Genomic DNA, 16908 nt, shown 5'->3' with positions numbered 1-16908 from the left:
TAACCTTTTCCTCATGACTTTCAGACATTTATTGTGACCCGAAATTATTGCTTGTGCTGTCCTCCCAGGGCTAGTGGCTGCATACCCCTGCAGTAAATGGCCACTTCCAGCTGCGTTTTTAAGTTTTCAGTCTAGTTTCATAATTCTCTCTCTTCTGTCAGCATCTGCTACAGTTATAACTTTATACTTTGCAAGCTTTTTCTGCTCTGTGTTAGGAATACAGATAACTAAATATATTACAAGTTTCTCTTAAATGGGCTTTGAATGATGGTCCAAGGGTCTTTCCTACAAAATGGATTGGCTTTGTGAAAGTTGCTTTCTTTATGGCTGCCAGTGTTACGGCTGTTGATGTAAGTGGAGGCACTGGCTATGTATTATAATGTGGAAGAGTTGATGACAAGGTGCTATGGCTGGGAAAGTCTCTAAGCAGAATGATCTACATGTCTAAAATGAGGTTTTCATAAAAATTTTATTTTGCATTTTTAAATAATTCAATGCATTGGCAGTATAGTTAATGCCTCTATGAGAGAAACCAACGCACCAGCTCAGCCAATATCATTTTTACAGAGACATCTTGTTGGAAAACAACAAAACCACATTAGAATGTTTGTACACAGAGTTACTGTACTGATAACAAAGCACCAACAAAAGGCTTGTGCGCCACACATTTAAAATGCAAAGCCACACAGGCAGATATAGTTTTATACACATAAAGCACATGAAACCATCTTTTAAAAACCAGATAACATTTCATTAATTGTTTGATGTTAGTTTACCCTGGTCTGTACAGGATATTGGAACTTACTGAAATTCTGACAAGACTAGCATGCTTGTTAAGAACAGTGACAGTTGGTGGATCTGCAATGAGTATGAATACTGGAAATCTGCACCCAAGGAAAGGTGGCTCAAGACACTAAGTGGAGTCTCATAAAGCCAAGGGGGCACTTTCTTAATGATCATCACAATTTAATGGCCACCTGGGGTGCCCCTGGGGAAAGGGTCTTCCTCTGGGGACAGGACCACAGGTAATTTTCTTCTTAGGAGCCAGGCAGGCTGTTCCTGATGGTTCTGCTCCTCTACTTACTGGGGAGGGAGCATAGGCCAGGCATGGGCCCCAGGGTTTTGGACTGCAGCTTGGAGCAAGTCAACTTCAACACTGCAGGCTCAACTCAGCTCATGTTGCTGCAGCTGAGGTGGCCTCCATCTTCCCTCTCATCCATCTTGACCTACAACTTCCTCTGGGAAACTCAGTTGGATTTAAACAGAGCCTCTTCCATCACAAAGACCGGTGGAATCCGTTTCATTGAACCATGATATTATGACCAAAGCTTCCAAGAGGAAAGAAATTTTCATTTCAAAAAACTGCCTTCATATAGTAATGTAACCAGGGCCTCCTAGAACTGCAAAATAATGTTTTTCAAGAAGGGAAAGCTAAAATCCCATGAAGGACAGCAAGCTAGACATGTTGCACATGCAGGAACACACACACGCATGTGCACGCACGCTCACGCGCACACACATACACTTTGTACTCTTTGTGCAGTTATGGCTTGCCACAATGGTCCAGCGACATGGTGTTAGTGAGCATCCCCACACATGAAGCATATGATGACAATTAAATTCCCATTTGTATCCCAGTTACTCAATAAATATTTTCCATGACACTTAAATATACAAAGTTTCTGTTTAAAATACGCATGAAAATGTCTTTTTTTTTCCCAAGAAGAAGAGAAACGTTATAGAGTCACATCTTCAATTACAACATGTTGGGATTATCTTTCTGGTTTTTATATACAGGCTAATGGGAATGTTAGGAAATACTTCATATGAGCACATGAGACGTGAATGTGCCTGTTAGATACAAAGCAAACACACACACTATAGACCAGGCAGAAGACACCCCTAACAACTCTCAGGGGTATTTTGCAAGTCTCAATTTACTTACTGGAAAAATAGGTGGAGTCATTTGTTAAACTGCATTAGGTCTCAGAGGATAGCATCACAGTGCCCCTTTGCAAAAACTACGTCTATCCTTTTCATTTATCACTGTGGGGTGTGAAAGGGCCCAGTGAACATGGAATGTTCTTTGAAAACCCATCAATGTTTGCCTAAATTTCATTCCTAGCATATAGCCTTGTCTAATGCAGATTTATCAAAGACTCCAGATGTCAATATTTTAATGAGGGGAGATGGATAGAGGGAGGGAAGAAAGAAGAGAGGGGAGAGAGAGAGAGGGGAAGAGAGATAGAGAGAGAGAGAGACTATTGCAATCAAAATATTTCTTCAGTCATTGATAACAACCCCCCCTCCAAAAATAATGGAAAAGGAAACGAAGAAAGGAAAAAAAAAAGATGTATTTAAAAAGTCTTCACTCAAGTACTTTGGGAAATTTTTTGAAGATTTTTTTTTCATATTTATAATGGTTCCAGAAACATCTGAAGATGTTGGTCATTGCCAGGCCTCCAACTAAAGTTCATTGAAAAATCCTGATATAATACTGTCTCATCTGCCTGCAACCACTCCACTTGCTCCAAAATTATGTAGCAAAGGTCAAAACACTGCTCCACAAAGTTATACAACTGGACAAATGAATTCAACAGACTACTATTTATACTGCCATGTAATAATGCAGTTATATTATCACGATTTCGTAATACAGCATGCCTTTCTAGGAGGCATGTTTTAAATCAGGACACATTTATTTTTATTAATCTGTTATGTTTTAAAAGCATAAACAAGTACAATTCAGAGGCTCACATTTAATTTAACTATTTGGTTTGAAAAAGAAAGAACACTAGCAGGAAAGCAAAAGCCAGAGCCAGAGAGAGAGAGAGAGAGACAAGTAACAACAACCATCACAGCCACAGCTACGACCACTATCACCACCAGAAAAGAAAAGAAACCAGTCTCTTCTTTGAAGGGTCCAAAGAATATGTCACTCATCTAACCAAGTGGGCAAAGAGGGAGAAATTTAGGTATCTTCTGATCCCCAGAAGGATTTCTGAGCATGGTATCTCTAAAAGGCTCACTACTGACATTCATTTTATCAAAGACAACACTACAACAGTCTTCAGAAGCACTACTCAGAACAGGAATAGAAACAGCAATTTGTAGAATTGAGTAAATGTGAGGGATTTTATCTCAGATATTTCTCTTTATAAAATATCCAGTGAGTAGAATCATCCAGGAAGAAAACTAAGTATTTGACAAATTGTCTTGAGACAGAATCAATCTCATTTGTAATATTTATGGGTGAATATGATTGATTAGGGTGGTTTTGAAGCAGGGGATGCATTGAATGATGTTAAACACATCTCTACTCTTCGTAGCTGTGAAAACTTGTCCACTGTCTGGTGTGGTGACAGGGGTGCTCGGAGTCCCTGTGTGTGTAATGCCGTTCAATCAGCCCCGGATGTTACCATTTTCCAGTAAGGACAAATGTTGTAGCAACACCATGAAAGGATAGACCCCCAGTCCCTGCTATTGTGCCAGCGACAAAAAGAATTGCAGAGGCAAAAGATAAGGGTCAGAAAGAGCAAGACATGGGTTTCCTCCGGGGCTAACATTCAACCACGGACACAGGCCCAGATAGAAAATGGAAATATTTTTTAAAAAATAAGATTTTAGAACACATTCTTCAGTCTTTCCAGATACAAACCTCTTATTAACTGCAGAAGATGCACAGGACCAGGAGAATGAATTCTTTGAGATTTTTCTATTCTACTTTCAAGATTATTTATGTGTGGAGGCCTAATTTAAAAGCTATATGTATGTATGTGTGAGACAGAGTGCGTGTGTATTTAATGAAAGCCTCATTATATACTTTAGTATGTCTTCTTGTTAGTGGGCTTAAGTTTTCTTTGACTGGGTGGAAAAGAGGATTATTTTGGTTTGGATGATTGTTTCTGAATACTAGTTATGTAGTTGATACAGAAACATCTTGGTTTGAATTCAGAGCAAAACAGTAAATAGATATGTTTAACTAAAAGCAAATGTTAACAAAAACCCTAAATTCCCTAATAACTAAAGTAAAAAATCTTATGAACAACAATGTGAAGATGGGAGAATTACTGAGTTTCCACATCACAAAAAAAATAATACATTAAATTCTGGATTGTGCTATTCTCCATAGAGTTCCTGTAAATGCTTTACACTAGTTACATGTAAAAGTTACAAATAACATGTGTAAATCAAAATAATGATGATAATAAAAAACACTTACTTTTAAAAAAAAATCAATGATGAGGGTTTTCTAAGTGCCCATTTTACTTATGAGATATGGAGGGAGATGATGAAACCATCTCCATTGATCCATATCTCCTTTCAATGCAAGATGGCTTCATTCTTCTCAGCTATTCCCCTGCTTAAAACCTAGGCTTCCAGGACAGCCCATATCTCTAGGGCCTTACCATAAACTTTCTACATTCACAGATTGATTCATAACTTAAAACTATGTAACTGTTTTAGTCATTGAAGTGTGTGTGTGAAGGTGAGTTTGTCTATGTGTCTCTGTGTGTCCACATGAACACATATATGAAATATGAACCCTCTGTGGCTGCATCCAGTAATGTGTTGAAGCATTTTTGCCCAGGCTTGCAAGGGCCAACTGTGTGCATTTCTTTCCAACCATGTGTTCAGTGACATCACAGTTGGTAGCTTAAAATAATCTAAAGTGGTAGTATTTATGCCATGGAGATTGGCAAATGGTGCAAACCAGGTGCTTTCTGTTCTCAGTGAGCTGGTTAAACATTTTACCAGGACGCCACTGGTTACATGCTAGGCTGACCAAATGAGAAACTAGCTCTTGGTCTGGGCAACATGGCATCATCTCAGCCTCGTTGGAGCTTCTCCAATTTTGCTTACTGTCTAGGGTCTCTGTTCCCCCCAATTTCATATGCATTGCAGAACCGCAAAAGGGCATGAGCATCTGGGATGCATTTGACTACCCATTGTCACCACATCGGGATCTACTCACAGAGACATTTCTATTTCATAGCCACATGAGTGATGCAGGGCAAAACCAAAAAGGTAAAGCATCTGAAATTCCCTCTGGATATGACAGCTGGCTTCCTGCTGCAGAGACTGGAGAACAATGAGTTCCCCAATAGGAACAAGCTATTCCCAGCTGAAAGCATCAGCTGGGGCATTCTTCAGGAGGCTTCCCACAGCTGTTTTGCATGCTGCAGCTCACCAGCAACTGCTGGCAGGCAGGCGAGTTTGAGTCTGCCACTGCAGCATCCTGCCAGGGGCCTGGAAGCAGGCTTCCTTCAGTTCCCCCTTCCCTCCTCAAAGTCTGATACAAATCAAAGAGCCAACAAAATTGAGGTCACTGGCAAAAGAGTTTGAAATTTTGAATGATTTTTATTAAACACCATTAGTCTACACTGCACAGTTAATGAAACAGCAAAGCTCCAATCTCTTAGAAGAATGATGACTGATCATGGATCTAAGAAGCAGTTCAGTGTCCCCTAACCGAATGTGAGCACTATGAATAATTCTTTAACATCTCATGTCAGAAGCAAAAAGGGGCAAGAACTGCAATCTGGCTTTGTGGGGCTTCCCCACCCTCCACCCCCACCCACACCCTCTTTCTACCCTCCCCACAATGCAATTTTCTTTTAGCTGGTAGATTACAGAGTAAAATGTGATGGTTTTGGTAAAGAGGTCTTCTATATTTCTGAGGATAATGGAAAGAAAATTAACACGTTTTCTGTCACCAAAAATATCAGATAGTAGAATTAATGTCTGAGAGCGGCCTATCTGATTAGTCTCCTGCCAGGGTAAATGCTGATTATGAATACACAGATGCCACTTCTGCTGTTGGAGTCTGCTAATACTAAAGAGAAAACGAATCAGATTTTAATTATGAGAATAAGGCTGTTTGAGTGAAAATGAGAAACAACAATAACAATAACAACGACGATGAAGAATTTAGTCTGCCAGTTGTGTAACAGAACACTGACAACTGGCTCAATAATTTTTCCCCAAATAATTAAATTTGGGGGCACTGAATTGACCCATTCATTTGATACTGTGTAGCTATATCGTCTTGCCACACGTTTTTTCTCAATGGGGATAGTGATGCTTCTCTAAGCAAGCAGTTCATTGCTTTACTGAGTAGTCTTACCCAGTGATCCAGTTTGGTTCTCCCACCTGCCAACTCATGCAGGTGAATTTTATCATGTCTGTTGAGAAGTATGTGAGGGCTTCACCCTCACAACTCAATTGATTCTGCCTTCAAAAATACTTTCCAATCTCAAACTCCAACTTCAACCTCCCGGATGCAAATTTGCATAAAACAGAATCCAAATTAGATATCTTTGGGAAAGATATGCTAGAAGTATCTTTCCAATGCAGACAAAATCTAATGCATTTAGTGATGCAATGTCCAAATGAAAATTCATCCATTTGGAAACTCAACAAAACACATTTTCACCAATGGTTTCTAATTTTGCAACTTGCTTATTGCCTGAAGATTTTGATCTTTTCATTTCCTTACATGGAAAAAAGGCATCCCGACCTCAGGTCCTTTAAAAGTAGTAGCAGCTAATCTGCTTTTCCAGTTATGTCATCCAAATATAAAACTACTGGTATTTTCCCAATGAGATTATTAAGTAATTAACAGTCTACAGGCTGGCTAACAACATGCTTACAGCTAAATTCTACCCGGAGGACCACACTAGTAAACTTTTCAAAGTAATCCTACCTACCAAACTCAGACAGTAATATGATAAAACCACTAAAAATCCAAAGTTAATTAAAAATACAAAGCCAAGCCAACATCATAACACAAACTTGTCAAACTCTCTGTGGTTGGAGCTTGGGTGACAAGTGAAGGCATAGTGGTGGCCCTACCTGGGTCAAGTTGCAGGGCTGAGATCATTTGGTGTACTTGGTCAGATGGCGTTTCCTTTTACTCTGCCCTCTAACCTCCATGTGCTTATTTAAGTGTGTCTCACCAAGCCTCCATCAAGATCTAGAGGCACGATCTCTCACTGCCATCCACAAGTCTCATATCCCTCCCACAAATTGGTATACTGAAGAGATTCATTTGACAGAATATCTCCATCCCTTAATCCCTCAAATAGCTGCACACCTACGACACACATCACCATTTACACTGTAATTAACAGAGTACCTATAAAACAGCAACAATCCTTAATCATGAAACCGAAAGATGTCTTATCTCAAAGGATAGGAAGGTAATTCATCCTCCATGTTTAGCTGGTTCCTAAGCTGCTTTATAAATGAGTCTACTAAGTAATCAAGTGGTGATTCAGAGCTCGATTGTCAGATTCGGTCATTGTGCTGCTGACTTGGCACATATTTTACACTCAGTCACCAGAGATGACAGAGAGTCCTCTTGCTTCCCTGTTGTATGTAAATAGATATAACAAGTCACTGAAACTAGAACTACAAGTCTTTCATCCATGAAGCAATATACTTGTTTCTCTGGAAAACTGACCCAACATTCTAATGTCTAGTTTCTGGATGTGGGATTTCAAGAAGAATCTACTCCTAAATCCATGATGGTCTAGGACTGTGATACAGGCCACAAGTCAAGTTAGTGGGCTTCATTATATAATAACAGCCAGGCACTCTACCTGGTAAACCATGATAAAGAGAGAACTTGAGTTATTGTAAAGTCATCAGCTAAATTTTTATATGTGACACCAACCTTGGGTGTTCAGTCTTTAATGTTATTATTTTCCCCTTTTAAGAGGCTCAGAAAAGATTCCTTCAGGTTTCACTGTTTGTGTGTGTACATGCATAAGTGTTGTTGTCAAGACTGTAAACATAAAGCTCAACCACAGTGGGAGCATAAAAAGTGCTGGGTTCAGCTGCTGGGATGCTCCCATCAGCCATATTAAAAACATGGCTGCAGCCATTGGAGTACAACTTCCACAGCCGTATACAACAAAGGGCCTTAAAATCAAAGATGACCAGACCACAGCTCAAGTCTGGCTGTTTGTAACTGGGGATATATCTAACCTTGACAATGAGAGTACTGAGTGATCACCTGCTGTTTCTATCATGGACCTGCATGACTTGTTTAATAATCATACAAGTTTGCATCTTTCATGTGCATATCTATTATTTATCTGGTCATCACTCAGTGAACAGAATTTGATAACTCAGCATATTAAAGGCTACATGGAATTATATACCAGCAGGTAATTACCAGTAAGTAATGCATGGGTAGTGTTTACTACAAGTGTAAGAATCTTCTGGTGAGCTGGAACATCACAAATGATATTTACATTGTGATGTTTAGGGACATAAAATGAATGTAAAGAATCATAATGGGGTCGTCACAACCAATGGGAAATGTCTCCAAATTAGGTGAATTTTTCTCTACGTTGAGGTCTCTCAAAGCATCTCAGGGTGAAGCACTATCCCAAGACTCATTAAAAAAAAAGCTAGCTACTATTTAGAGTTTAGAATTTCCTTAGGAATTTTCATGGAAATAGTTCATGATAATATCGACTTTAATAAACTCAGTAATTGTAATTCAGTCAAAAGTTAATGAGCCAAACAAAGGAAAAGGAAACACAGATGAGAGAAAAAAGAAAGTAGAAAAAAGAAAGAAAATAATTGAGGAAGTCCGGATTTTCAAGCCACTAGGAAGAAAACTATATATTATTACTTCTAGATAGTGATAACTTGACTTTTGTTTCTATAGATTTGAGCAAAATACAATTTGAAAATCCTGCCAGTTATGGACCCATTTACCAACTGTGTAAATGTTGTTGCAAAGGAGGCAGAGGTGTGAATTCCTTGTTGGACACTTTCCAGACCTCTCTTAACCCCCAACTATAAGTCTAGAGTGTAGCACTGTAGCTACTAAGGCGTGCCTCGACCAAAGTCTTCCTGAAAAGGAGAGCTTTGCACACAGAGAATCCCAGGTGAGGATTTACACTTTGAATAATGGAGTTAAAAAATATTGATGTCACCTGATGTCTAAAAGTTGTCAAAATAAAATTTTGACATTATTAAATGTCTTCTTATCAATAAAATTAACAAAATAGGGAATCAGGAAAGGGATGTTAACAAGAAAGTCCTCTGGTCGTGTGGCATAGCATCTTTTTAGAGTAGCAATGCTAAGCTCATTTATTTTCTTGATGCTTTTGATTTTATGATGTTGCTACAACATCTAACCAGTGGGTTTTAACAATGAAAATTCTCACCTGAAGATTGAATCTGTGAGATACACAAAAGTTTAATGATAGATTCTGAAATATGTTCTTTTCTGGACATAAGTGTATAGTTTGGGGGATGGTCCCTTGTGTGTAAATTCTAATGTATATGTAAGACCAGTTGTTGCATTTCTCAGGAGCCTGTCTTTATCACAAGTGCTTCCCATTCTTTGTTTTGGGTAGTGTGGACTTAAAACAATATTGTAGGACTGTCATTCCATAAAGCACAAAAAGATGGTGGGATCTCAGAAATGCATATCAAATGCTAAAAAATAGGTAATAAAATGTACACTCCTCTTAAGTTGTAGTGTCAACTTACAATGACTTCTGTTTTTCACAGATAACAAAAGAAGCATAAAAACAAATATAACCAAAGAGAACTTTTCCCAATGAGTGGAGTTCCACCAGTGACCATCAGTGCGCTGGTAGAGGTAGAGTGATGGGTCGTGATGTTAGAGATGGAAGAACACCCACTACAACAAGTGGGCATCGATGCGCAGCCAACACAGTCCTTGGCGAACGTAGCGGACAAGATTGGTCATGCTGCTGTGCTGGGTCAGAGGTCCCATCAGCGTGTCCAGATCACCAAAGAATTCTGAAAAGCAGAGCAGTCCTCAGTCAGGTCTTTATATGATATCATGAAAATATGCACCACATTGAGAATCTGCCTTCACAATCCACCACAACCACATGGACATTGGAAACGTGATTCATTTGTTCATTCATTCATTCCATAAACATTTATAAAGTGCCTACTAGGAGAGCAAAATTCTGTGTTTATCAGACCCTATTATTGATCATCTTTAGTGAGCTCCAAAAACTCTCCAGCACATAATAAATTTGTGTTTTTATAGATTATACATTTATTTTTAGAAAAGGGTATTTCTATACCACATTGTCTATCTAATGTCAAGCTGTTATTTTGTTATTCTATGTGTTACTGAATTGAAAATATCCTCTTTTCCTTTTGTCTAAATGAACTGAGTTTACTGAGTTTTCTTGGCATGGTGTGGACAAGGCCCATGAATCTGGACATTAATAGTAGCCATCAGCCTCCACAGCTAAATAAGCATCTAGGAGGAATCTGATTCTGTAAGTCTTATTACCAATTTCATTGGGGATGGAAGATGGCCTGCAATTATCTGTCACTTAACAACTTTTCCAGCTCCTGACCCAGGACATGAATGTAAGAATGCCCAGCTGATTTCCCCTTGGCTCACTTAGGAAAGGGGGCAGCCCAGAGGCTACACTACTAACCAGCATGACTGGAGTTTTGGAATGTCTGCCTTAGGGGACAGAAATAGTATGTGGGAAAAACTATATGATCTCTAAAAACTAGCTAGGTATTCCCATTTCACATATGAATTTATTTCCTGGCGCTTGGTTATGAGAGAGCTCTCTGGCAAAGGAAGCAGCCTCAGCTATGTGCTGGCTGGGAGGTAGGAATCTGGGTCAGGGGGTGGGGTGAGTGGATAGGACTGGAGACTGCCCTAATGTGGGATGCTCTCCTGCCTTTTTGGAAAGCGATTTCCATGCATGGGTTACACGTGCTTGATTGCTCAGCAGATGGAATTTCATCAAACAATGCATTTATTCTTCATGTTATATATAACATATAGGATCCTTCTCTAGGTATCAACCTCATTTGATTATGTGATACTTTTTAACCTGCACTATGCAATAAAAATAATTTCTGCTGATGAAAGAGTAAATTATTTCTGGCATCTAAAATATTTTCCTATGTAATACAGTATTAAGGAAAATATTCAAGGACCTAGTCATTGTTGAATGAATGTGAGCCTTGTATGAGCAGGATGTTCCCTGGGTATTCTGTACAAAGCTCTCTGTGGCATTCTTAATTAGACACCATTTTAATAACTGCTCCAAGTGAGCAGTATAAGGAGCTGGGCAGGTAGGCTTCTAGACCAAAGGCCAGAGGGTAGCATAAGCCCCGTTGGCTTGTTTCAGTACCAGAACCTTCTACCATAAGCCATCTGCAGCTGTAGCTGGTAGGCAGCATGAGGCAGGATTGGAGACCTTTCACTGGGAAAACCAGGTTCACCCACCTCCACTGGGTAAAAAAGGTGCAAGTACGTGGTTGTCTCCAGTGAGATGCAGAGCGGCAACCAAAAGGGAAGCTCCTCACTTCCCTCATTTCTACATAGACAAGGTAGATGTGAATAGAATCCCCAAAGCTAAGTAGATCAGAAATGACAAGGTATGAAACTCAAGGCTGTGAGCAGATTTCACACTAGTCCTCTCCCCAGTCCACTGAAAACCTCAATGACAGCATTAGCAGGACACATTTTCTCTCTGCTGGTGGAGTGACGGAGTTGTTTTCATTCAATATTACACAGGGAATTTAGCAACTCCTTGACACACTGTGCTAATGACAAGATTAACATCATTTCACCCTAACATCAGCACAGCCACCACATTGCTCCTGGAAAGTTCTGAAGTTAATTTAGAAGGAAATACTTTAAGAGATTTTGGAAATGGATGCAATGATAAAGGAAATCCATAAATATTGAACTGCCCTCCGGTTTCTGATACAAAGTAACAGAGAAATAGTAGAGGCAGACATGCTAGGCAAATCTTAAGATGTGTCTGTCCTCACTTGCAATTCTAGAACCCCTGGACGGGTCTGGTTGTATAGGCCAGTTGCCTCTGGATTTCCAGAGGTATAAAAAAGTGGACAATTTAATAATTATCCATTGCTCAGATAAATGGTTTGGGATCTCACCAAAGGTCTTTGAGGACCTGTCATTACCCTTGCTCTCTAGATGGGCAGCGTAGCCTATTGATTAAGAGATGAGACTCCGGAATCAGACACATCTAGATTCAATTCGTGCTTCTAACAAGCAAGAGCTGTGATAACATGCATGAGTTTGTTAATCTCATAGAGCCTCAGTTTCCTCATGTATAAAATAAGGATAAACGAGACAACAAACGATAAAGCAATAGTGGAGTTCCTGGCATATAGAAATTGCTGTGCAAACCTGTGGAACCAATACATGCACATATTCCTAGGGGTCAGTGTAAGGTTATAGCTGCATTGAAAGGTGAGGTATCAAACTATGAAGCATGCTTTGAGAGCCACAAAATCTTTGAGTTACATAGATACATGGTATTATGGAGTAAGGAAAGATAATAAACATTTGTAAAATTTCTACCTGGAACTCAGAATTTTATACTAGGTGCTTTACACCTATTATTTAATTCAACTCATCTCTATCATCCTTCTGGGAAGTTTCACCATCATCATCATTGTTATGTCCATTATAGAAATGGAAGCTAGGAAGTAGCTCACAGATTTAATTAACTTGCCAAGGTTGCCCAGGTAATGCATGACCCAGGCAGGATTCAAACTTAAATGATCGGGTTGCAAAATCTGCATCCTTCTTATTCCAATGAGATGATTTCCCCACATGCTCAGCAATACAGCAGGAATGGGCAGCCCACATTTGTCCCCACATTGACTGGTGTGGAGCAGTCTGTGACTGCTGGGTCAGAATCAGCCAAGTCAAAAGAATGGCTGGGAACAATGTACAGTTTAATTTTACTTCCCACCTTCATTAGGATAGTGAGGTTTTGTTGTGATCCTCAACGACAGCTAAGGTCACAGATGTCAACATGAGTCACCAAAGACCACAAATTCATTCTAGTTAAGCAGGATCCTTTCTGCATTTGTTTTGTAGCAAAGTTCAAGTGTCATTATGAACAGCACCCTGATTCTTCATCCCAGCTGTCAAATGTGTGAAAAGTACTAGCTGAGCTTTGGCCCTTGCTTCCAAATGCAAGCTGCATTATCATGTACTTCACTGGAGCTAATAATTATAATGAAGGTAGAAGGCCTTAGTTCAACCTCACCTCTCAAAACAAAAATAATAACAGGAGCCAAAAGGATGTTAATTAATTTGCAAATCATTATTTTTGACTTTGCCTCTGTTTCTGTGTGTTGATTTTTGCCACTGAGTGAAATTCAAAACACATCACAGTTCAAATTAGTTTAAGTTTTAAAGGAGAAAAAAATTCCAGGGCTTTTTAATTCTCTCAAAAATAATAGGTCACTGTGCCAGCCCTGAGTGAACTCTGTCTTCCCTTATCTAAGTCCTGGAAATCAGAGAGACAGAAAGATATAAGGCCACCAAGTACAACTCAAGTCCTTCAAAGTGAAGTTAATTTCATCATGGTCTGTGAGCTATACAGGTAGAACAGGTGAGCATACCTTTGTTTTCTCTTGTCAGTTTGTCGGCCATATCCCAGTGTTCATAGCCCCGTAACACATTGCTAGTGATGTTGACGTGGCTGGCAGCCATGTGGTGAATGCGCTGGGGAATGGTGACTGGGCCGTTGTTACAGTTTCCCATTGCGTTGATGGGGGAGACGTTGTTGAGAGACACTGGAGATGGAGTGTTCCTGGGGAATTGAAAGAGACAGGCCTTGTTAGGCTGGTAGGAAAGAGTGACAGTGGGGTTCTAGTCCTCCCCCATCACGCTGGGATCTCATCAGAATGCCATCCGCCAGAGTGAAGTTTAGCATAGTATACATACGTGAAGCCCCATCACAGTGTGCTTGTTCCCACATCCCACTGACTCTTCTCACAGGACATCTACAGCTTTTGTGAATGCAATAGCTTTTGTCAACACAATAGCTTTTCCAGAGGCTTCAGTGGATACAGACATTATTACCACCCCATACCTGCCTCATTTGACCAAGCCACCCAGGACTACAGTACCATGCTACAGAATGAGGCCCTCTCCCCTTCTTTTCTAACATTAAACACCAAGGTCCCCACTGCTTTTGACAACTACAGAGGGCTCCCTGTACACCACTGCTTTTGTCTTCAAATACCAGAGAGGTCTTGGTGGATATTTTTCTGGCATTAATTCTATCCACAAATATAGCTCTTCCTTTGAATATATATAACAATGTATTGTGATGTTTCAGAGAAAGAAACACCTCAGAGCTATGATGATTTCTCTACCTGCTGCCGCAATGGCTATCAGCAGTTAGAAAACACTTGATGTACAATATTGGTCTATCATCAAAGTGTTTTGTGGAAACCACAATGTCAGTTTGCTCTAAATACAGTTACCACAGTAAGCAAAGTACAACTCTTACAGCCCCCAAGGGGCAGTATTCGGGAAGCTGAGAAAAGTAGTATTCTCTCTTTTTAGGGTTCTTTAAGACATGCTACAGAGATGGGCTGTTAATTGCTGACTATCCACCTGCATGCTGATTTATGAAAAGAAGTCTTCAGAGTTTCCACTTCAGACAGTACCGCTGTTTGGACACACATTTTCATTACATTCTTTAATACTTGCAACAAGGAGTCATCTGCTGGCTGCATACAGCATGGAGGTCATTTTTCCTCCGAGGCCCAGCCTTAGGGCAGGCTACCTAAGGAATCCACATGTTTGCCCAGGAAGAGTCACTGAAGCAAGGTCTGTGTGCCCCTTGGCCTCTCTGTCCTCCTCTAGCCACACTTTGGACACCTGCCCAGGCAAACACATCAGTTTATCAGTACAGAATGTAATGAGGGAGGAAAAAACTGGGGGGAAGATATCTTTGGGACTCCATGAGTCTGCATGTTTGAAAGAATCTCTTCCTTATTCCTCTGAACATACCTCATCACACCATCAAGGAACTCTGTCTCATGCCCCACCCCCACCCCTTACCCGTTGCTATTGTTGGCAACTGTAGCTTTCCAGGGTGGCTCTCAGAACAGATGTGCACCCTGATGGGCAGCACATATAGATGATTTGGGGAAACAGTAATCGCAGTGTACCAAAATGCTGAAATGCTGCTGACTAGATCTGGGAACAATTACAATGGCAATGCTCTTGAGACTCACACAGGCTGTGTCTACAGCTATAGAGAGAGCTGGACTGTTTCTGCAAACAGAGTCTATTTTCTGATATGTTCTGGTCTGGTCTGAGGGAGCAAGTTGGTCCTCATACTTGCTCTGTGCTTGTCTGGTATGAGTGGGTTTGAGAATGGTCCTGCTATGTTTATAATTTCTGAATGATTTTGTTCCTTCTTGAAAGAAAGATTTATTCTCAAGGTAGGTGTGGGATGAGGAGATGTCCAAGCTAAGGGGCCTAGGCACAGAACGCTGTGAAATAACGAAAAGGCATTGAAAGCTGGGTTTCTTTGTTGTGGTACATTGCAAAAGCTATTTCCTGGTGTTTTTCCCCAGTGGTAGTCATTAACTATTAAATGTCAATTTATGACAAGAAAGGAATATGTTCTCATTTGCAATTCTTAGAAAAAATGACAAAGCTGTCATGTGCCACAAATATTGAATGAAGTTAGAAAGACACCTGGCATGTGCCTGTAGTTCCAGCTACTCGGGAGGCTGAAGTGAGAGGATCACTTGAGCCCAGGAGATTGAGGCTTTGGTAAGCCATGATCATGCACTTTGTGCTCCAGCCTGCAGTCAGAGTGAGGCTGTATCATTAAAAAAAAATGGTAGGGCATAGTGGCTCACGCCTGTAATCCCAGCACTTTGGGAGGCTGAGGCGGGTGGATCACCTGAGGACAGGAGTTTCCGACCAACTCGGTCAACATGGTGAAACCCCGTCTCTGTTAAAACTACAAAAATTATCTGGGTTTGGTGGCACGTGCTTGTAGTCCCAGCTACTGGTGAGGCTGAGACAGGAGAATCACCTGATATCAGGAGGCAGAGGTTGCAGTGAGCTGAGATCGGGCCACTGCACTCCAGCCTGGTGACAGAGCCAGACTCCATCTCCAAAAAAAGGAAAGAAAACGAAAAAGAAGTTGTGACTGTGGCTAAGCGAGGGCTGATGCAGGCTCTCTCACTTCAGCATGCTCTCCAGCACTGACTCAGCTCTCATCACTGCTTACGGCTTCCCTTCCTGCTCTTGGTGTGTATCTACTTGCAGATCTCCCTTTTCTCCACATTTCCATGGCACATGCAAATGAGCATGCACACACAAGCACATGCATCTCACTGCTTCCACCACTACCACCTTGGTCCAACACACCATTCTTTCCCCTGCAAAGCCACGCCCTGCCATGCTGTTCCTTGAACTTGTCAGGCATGCTCCCTCCTGCTTCAGAGGCAGCTGCCATCCCTCTGCTTGGAAGAAATCACTACAGTATTGCTATGGCTTGCTTTGCCATCATCCTTCTCTAACGCCCTTACCCAAGATTCAGCACGATACCCTCGCTCCCTTCCCTATCCTCAGCAGCCTTTTCTGCCTGCCTTCCTTGTTTCAGTTTTCTCCATGACACTTCCCATCACCTAGTATGTCACATGTTCATTGTTACCTTTCTCCTTCAACAGAATATGTCCTCGATGAGGGCAGGTTGTTTTGTTTTTTTTCTGTTTCGCTCTGTGCCATACCACACCATCTAGAACAGTGTCTGGCATATAATATGTTCTCAATAAATACCAGTTGAATAAATTAATGACTTGCTTCCATGCCTTATTTAGTATCTACTACACATAAAGTGCTCTGTAAGGTAGAAGGAGAACAGCATATACAGCACAAGGATAGGGGATATGTCTACAAAGGGCCTGGCAGAGTATCTCCCACAAGGTTGGTACTCAATAAATATTTGGTGAATGATAGGATAAATGGCTACTTACGGGGAAAGAGCAAATAGTCTAATACAGGAGCAAAATACATTCTTTTCTGGCAATTTACGGTAAGTGCCAAAACTGGAGTCCTAACCAAGTATT

The 16908-nt window shown here is 40.7% G+C and overlaps 1 protein-coding gene across 8 annotated transcripts in view; it reads right to left on the bottom strand.

The window, feature by feature from the left end:
• Positions 1-5341: 5341 nt before the first annotated feature.
• The window catches only part of AFF2 (ALF transcription elongation factor 2), a 486005-nt gene continuing 474438 nt past the window's right edge, over positions 5342-16908 (bottom strand). For all 8 annotated transcript variants that reach the window (XM_035288892.3, XM_035288895.3, XM_035288897.3 and 5 more), the window contains 2 exons: positions 13426-13616; positions 5342-9792 (listed from right to left, as the gene is read on the bottom strand). In XM_035288892.3, the coding sequence (XP_035144783.1) occupies positions 9671-9792; positions 13426-13616 (313 nt within the window). In that variant the 3' untranslated portion in view covers positions 5342-9670. The remainder of the gene's footprint in view (positions 9793-13425; positions 13617-16908) is intronic.

This window comes from Callithrix jacchus, chromosome X, assembly GCF_049354715.1.
Source record: "Callithrix jacchus isolate 240 chromosome X, calJac240_pri, whole genome shotgun sequence".
Classification (NCBI taxonomy): domain Eukaryota; kingdom Metazoa; phylum Chordata; class Mammalia; order Primates; family Cebidae; genus Callithrix; species Callithrix jacchus.
The sequence above is the reverse complement of the archived record's forward strand: the minus strand, read 5'-3'. Positions and strand labels throughout refer to the sequence as shown.